Source organism: Chrysochloris asiatica, unplaced genomic scaffold (assembly GCF_000296735.1).
Source record: "Chrysochloris asiatica unplaced genomic scaffold, ChrAsi1.0 scaffold00001, whole genome shotgun sequence".
Classification (NCBI taxonomy): Eukaryota; Metazoa; Chordata; class Mammalia; order Afrosoricida; family Chrysochloridae; genus Chrysochloris; species Chrysochloris asiatica.
The window spans coordinates 9703481-9709711 of record NW_006408519.1 but is presented as its reverse complement, the minus strand read 5'-3'; the positions used below and the strand labels follow the sequence as shown (position 1 = coordinate 9709711).

At 36.0% G+C, this 6231-nt stretch overlaps 1 protein-coding gene across 1 annotated transcript in view; it reads left to right on the top strand.

Annotated features, from left to right (window-relative positions):
* Window positions 1-6231, top strand: part of EIF3E (eukaryotic translation initiation factor 3, subunit E) — a 60051-nt gene that overhangs the window by 12848 nt on the left and 40972 nt on the right. Inside the window, exons 3-5 of the mRNA XM_006830641.1 lie at window positions 602-719; window positions 3859-3901; window positions 5745-5849. Coding sequence (XP_006830704.1) covers window positions 602-719; window positions 3859-3901; window positions 5745-5849 — 266 coding nt within the window. The remainder of the gene's footprint in view (window positions 1-601; window positions 720-3858; window positions 3902-5744; window positions 5850-6231) is intronic.

Below are 6231 nucleotides of genomic sequence, written 5' to 3'. Positions count from 1 at the left end.
ACACACACACACATACATGCTGTTGTTAAGTACTGTGGGGTTGGTTCTGACTTATAGTGACCCTGTAAAGGATTTTCAAGCCTATAAGACTTTATGGGAGCAGAAAGCCAGCCTCATCTTTCTCTCGCGGAACCACTAGTAGCTTCCAACTGCTCACCTTGAAGTTAGCAGCCTGACTTGTAACCAAAATAGATAGATAGACAGACAGACACACAGATAGATAGAGATATAGGGTGGTTGGCAGTTCTGACTCATAGCACCCCTGTATAGAGTGGATTTGAACTGTTGGTTTTGTGGTTCAAACCGACCTCACAGTCCAGTGCTTATCCTATAGTGCCACACCAGGATTTTCTCTATATATTTGTCCTGGTGTTACAATGTAGGATAAGCACTAGACTGCTAACTGCAAGGTTGGTGGTTCAAACCAACATTGTAGTTCAGTGCAGTAACCCACAGCTCCACACCAGGAGTTTGCTACATGTATGTATATGTACATAAACACACAGTTTAAGTAAATATTTTTTGGTTTCTAGAAACATCCTCAGGATGAACTCTGTAGCTTAACATTCCTTAACATTATATACTTTGCATTTTTGTATAGCTCTGAGAGAAAAAAGAACCACAGTTGTTGCACAACTAAAACAACTTCAGGCAGAAACAGAGCCAATTGTGAAGATGTTTGAAGATCCAGAAACTACAAGGCAAATGCAGTCAACGAGGTAATCTCTCTTAATATGAAATCTAAAAACCTTTTCTGTATTAATACATGTATTAATTCAGACTTTTACTTACCTCTTAGTAAAAATTCATGTTTTAAATGATAGCCTTGTCATTATTTTCATTTATGCTTTTTGAGTAGAGACTTGTTTTTTTAAGTGCCATTGAATCGATTCTAACCCATAGTGATCCTGTATAGGGTCTCTGAGGAATGGCTGTTGAGCTTGAACCACTGACCTTGTGGTTCAAACTGGCTTTGCAGTCCACTGCATTATCCTGTGGTGCCACACCAGGAATCCGGAGTACAGACTAGTTGTCCTTAATACATATTAATACTAATTTAAATAAATTTTCTTTGTCAGTTACCCACTCCCCCCATTTCCAGGAAACAGTTGGCAGGGGTGCAAATTGCAACCAGTGCTCTTAGGCCAGGGATGCTGCTGCTAAGACAAGCCAGCCCCCCAAAAAGGATAATCTGGCCCAAAATGTCAGTCCAGAGGTTGAGAAAACTCTGTGCTAAGGCAATAGCTAGAGTTAATGGTTTGTTGACTGCAAGGGAACTTGAACTCACTTTATCACTTTGCCTACATTCTCTGATATCCTTCCAACCTCTGTGCCCAGTACTAGGAGGGTAGTGTGATAGGGTTACTTTATTCCTAACTTCCCATAACTGGAGATAGACTTATTGTTTGGGTTCCAAAGAAAGCTTGTTGCCTTATTCTGACTCAGTACATAGCACCAATAGCCCTTTGAGTTATTGTTGTTAAGTGCTGTTGAGTTAGTTCTGACTCATAGCAACCCTCTTCATAGTTTCCATGGAGTGACTGGGGATTTGAATTGCTGACCTTTCAGTTAAGCGTATCCTACAGTGCCTCACTAGGACCCCTTTGGATTATGAGAAATGTGTAAATGTAAAATCTCCTACTAAAATCGAATATTGCCATTGTGATAAATCTTTTGTCACTGTTACGTTCTGTTGAAGAATTGCTAGAGCGTTTGTCTATTGCAGTTTTAGTTCCAGTGATATGTAATGAGACCAGATTTTTAGAGAAATAAATTTTCATTCGTGATTTAGGAAAGTATTGTTGTTAAATGCTGTGGAATTGGTTCCAACTCACAGTGACCCTGTGTAGGGTTTCCAAGGAGACTGGTAGGTTTGAACTGCTGACCTTTTGGTTAGCAGTCAAGTGTTTATTGTACAACACCACATTAGGAAAATGTTACCAAATATTTTAAGGAAAGCTGTGAATACTACATGACTACTACACCATATTACACCATATAGTGTACTGTACTATAGGACACACATATGTCTATGTGTGTGTATCTAGATACACAGATAAGTGTATGTATATACTGTACTACTTATATCCTGTTAGAAGTTATGGACCTTCAAGTCAAGTGTAAGTGCTCATAAAGGGACAGCTGAAATAATTGAGGTATTTGAGGACAACATTAACTCTAGGTTGCTTTAATACTGTTATTGATGTTAAGTGTCATTGACCCAGTATAGGGTTTCTGAGGAGCGACTGGTGAGTTTGAATCGTCAACCTTTTGGTTTAAACTGACCTTACAGCCTTGTGCTTATCCTATAGTACCACACCAGAAGTCTTGCGCTAGTATAGTCACTTAAAAACTGGGAGGTAATGTGATTAGCATATGAGTAAGATGAATATAAATGTGCTCATCAGATATTAGACAGAGGGGGTTCCTTTTAGCCAAATAGGAACTAAATTGGTGATATTTAAAAAGCTGGAATTAGGAGTTATAAACATTTTACCTAAAAATATTAGTAAATTGCTTAACTACAAAATAATCACTTCTCACCTATTCCCCCTTTTTGAAATGGTACTGAGCATACAGTGTTGTAATTTTTACGCTTTGCCGGAGATACCTAATCAGCAGAGGACCTTGATCAGATAGCTGAGAGATACAAGGGATATAATTCAAAGTGATTCTGTGATCCTCAAGTGTCAGATTTTTTTATTGAAAATTTTTTATGTAAAAATTCCATGCACATTTTATATACATGTGTCGTAATGCACTGGACTGCAAAATTGGTTTGAACTGCAAGGTCTGTGGTTCAAGCTCACCAGGTGCTACTTAGAAACCCTACATAGGTTCGCTGTGGGTCAGAATTGACTCAACGGCACTTAACAACAGTTTGTTTTAGTGGTATCCTCTCTTTCCCCTTCTTAAATCTTCAAGATAAATTGTGCTTCAAATAGGCATGCCCTGGCCTTGTCCTTAGGAGAATCATAAGAAAATGTTTTAATTTTTTTAAATAGCCTGTAAGGTGAACACCTTTGCACATTTGTCATTTGTCATTTGTTATCTTTGTCATCAGTTTGCCTGTTACTAGCCTATCACCACCTTAACAGGTAGAGCTAATATAAAATAAGTTAAATTGAGTTGTATGGATAACAGTGATATTGGGCATGAAGCACAGATAACATCTAAATTAGGAATGATGGAATAATCCTGGAGTCCTGGTGTGGCACTGCAAGTTAGAACCGCAAGGTTGGCAATACTAACCCATCAGCTGCTCCTTGGAAACCCTATACAGGGTCGCTATGAATTGGAATCTACTCAGGGTGCTTAACAACATAATCATAATCTAAAGTTTACCAAATCCCTGTCTTTTGGGAAAATATTAACAGGTTGGGGAAGGGTCAAGATTGGGTTGTATTCCTTACTTATTAATTCCTATTATTTTGTATAGTATTTTTATTTTATTTTATGTTTATAATGAAACATATAATCTGTCAGAAAAGTAACCTTAGAGAACAAATAATCACCTTAGTAGGCTAGGCCACTGACCTCAGTGTGAATTTTGCATTTCAGATTTTGATTTTACTTCCTAAAAAACTGCTCAACCTTAGATGTTATGGTGAAACAGTTGATTTTTAGTTAGGACTAGAGAAATCTGAAAGTACACTTGAACGTTTTGATTTCTCGTTGCATTTTTATTCCTTGTGTTTAAAATATGTAATATTCTGTTTTATTCTGGAAGTCATATTTTATTTCTGATGTTGAAGTATTGATGATTGGTAATTCTCTGTGATTATCTCAAAGTTAAAATTGTTTATTTTGTTTTCTGTGGCTTATAAAATGCAGTAATTGTGCTTGTTTGTTACTAAGGGATGGTCGGATGTTGTTTGACTACCTGGCGGACAAACATGGAGTAAGTGTTGTTTAATAAAATATCTTAAAGTTATCATTTTGTAATTAGGCTAATTAAAAACTAGTGCTGTAGAGGTTTATGGCTTGAATAATATCTTCCAGGTTAATTTAGTAAGTATAATATATGTTTTTGAAGTGTCAGTTCTTTAAAAATCGGTGATGTTTCAGATAGGGAAATATATACAAGGGTGAGTGAAAAATTATCCTCAATCTGGCTATTGTTAATTGCCATCGCGTCAATTCTGACCCATGGCGACCCTGTATAGGGTTTCCAAGGAGCAGCTGGTGAGCTTGAACCGCCAACCTTGTAGTCAAACAGCTTTGCAGTCTGGTGCACTATGGCTATAGAATTTATTTATTCAACTTTTAGTATTTTTGACATAATCTTCCTTTTCAGTACACTTTGTCCATCTGTCAACAAGTTTTCTTTTTTTTCCTTATTAAAAAAATTATTAAAAAAGTCAAGGCATGAATGTTTCAAGGGACCAAACAGGTGAAAGGTTGATCGAGCAAGATCAGCACATCAGTGAAGGATGCTTTAATACCTGAAAAGGAAGTTTTTGCAGAGTATCCATTTTCCATTCCGTACTCTGCCGTTACTCTCAGGCTCATAGTGATGAATGTGTGTCTCATCACCAGTAACAATTTTTTTAAAGAAACTTTTACCTTCTTTCAAGTATTGGTCCACATTTTGTTTGTAGATGTTCAAATGCTTCTGTTTATGTTTCTCTGAGTTATTTTGGTCCCCATCTCGCACAAACTTTATGGAGTCCAAGTCTGTTGTGGATTATTTCTTAGGCAGAGCCCATGGCTGATTTGCACAAATGATATGCCACAACATCCACTGTCACCTATCTGTTGGACAGAATCATTCCACATACATGCTCAGTAGTATCATCAGTTGTGAACGTGGATAGGTGTTTTAATATAACCAGAGTGCAGATAATTTTTGACTCATCCTAATGCTTGTAACCACTATGCTCTACTATTAGGTCAAAGAAATTCTCAAAAGCTTTTGATTGATTTATTTCAGAATAACTAATAGCATTTTATATAGGGCACTGGATGCATTAGCAAGAAAGGAAAGACTAGATTTGAATTCATAATGAATTTGACAATGGAATTAAGTAGCATTGATTACCTTGTGAAAAACCATGACATAGAGGCCTTCATAGACCTCTATATTCACAAATACAGAAATGTTATGGGCCTTTTTTAACCATCTTCCCATCTCATTTCTGTGTTAACGCTAACGTTTGAGGCTTCACTCTTAATTAACTTGCATTGAGGTTTAATCGCTCACTTAAGAATTGCTATAACAAGAGATTTGCTGCCTACTGTAGAAATTTGTCCTTTCTGGTTTCCATAGTGAATCTGTTGAGGTTCAAGTTTAGAATCTTTTTCTTAAATTTCTTTACTAGAAGTTAGCTTGAATCATTAACTATGAAAAGTAGTTTCATTTTGGGATCATTTTCACAGAGATTATAAATTTATTATGCATATTATTTGTATAGAACCACAAAGTCTTACCAGGGATGTATATGTTGACTAAACTAAGTTACCAGTTATGGGACACACCGGAGACCTTTAACTACAGTTCAAGTTTGTATCTAAACAAATTATGTATTGTTGCGATTTCTAATTCTTTGAGGTCAAAACTGCAAATGTTAGATCTGCTGATTTCTCATGTGTACTTTAGAGATCAGATGGCTCTCTGACCATGCTATTTATTTTGGGGGTAATCTTTGAGAGAATTTGAAAGAATTACTTCTGGAGTATTTAAAAGAATAAATGGATTCTTTCAAACTTGAACAAAATAAAGCCTAGTCTTTTCTTCTTTTTAGTTTAGACAGGAATATTTAGACACTCTCTACAGGTATGCAAAGTTCCAGTATGAATGTGGGAATTACTCAGGAGCAGCTGAATATCTTTACTTTTTTAGAGTGCTGGTAAGTACTTTCATTGTTTTTTTTCCCTTTGTCAAACTCTTTTATAGGCATCTCATATCTGTCTAAAATGTCTGTATATTGAGCTCTGTCTGTTGAATTTTCAACACTCTTTGTAAAAAGACAACAAAAGTACCTCCCTAACCAGCACAAAATAAGACTGTGGAATTAAGAAGGAGGTTAAACTCACCCTTGAAATGTAAAAGTAGGAACTTCCAATTTGGTGTCTGATTTTGTATAATTATATCGTTTTAGCATTAGTAGAATTGTGCCATGTAATGTATTTGTTTTATTACCATGCAGCACAGTGAGTGGTACATTGTAAATGCTTAATAAATGTTTATTGAATGATTCTATTATTTCTCATTTTAATTTAATATTCTGT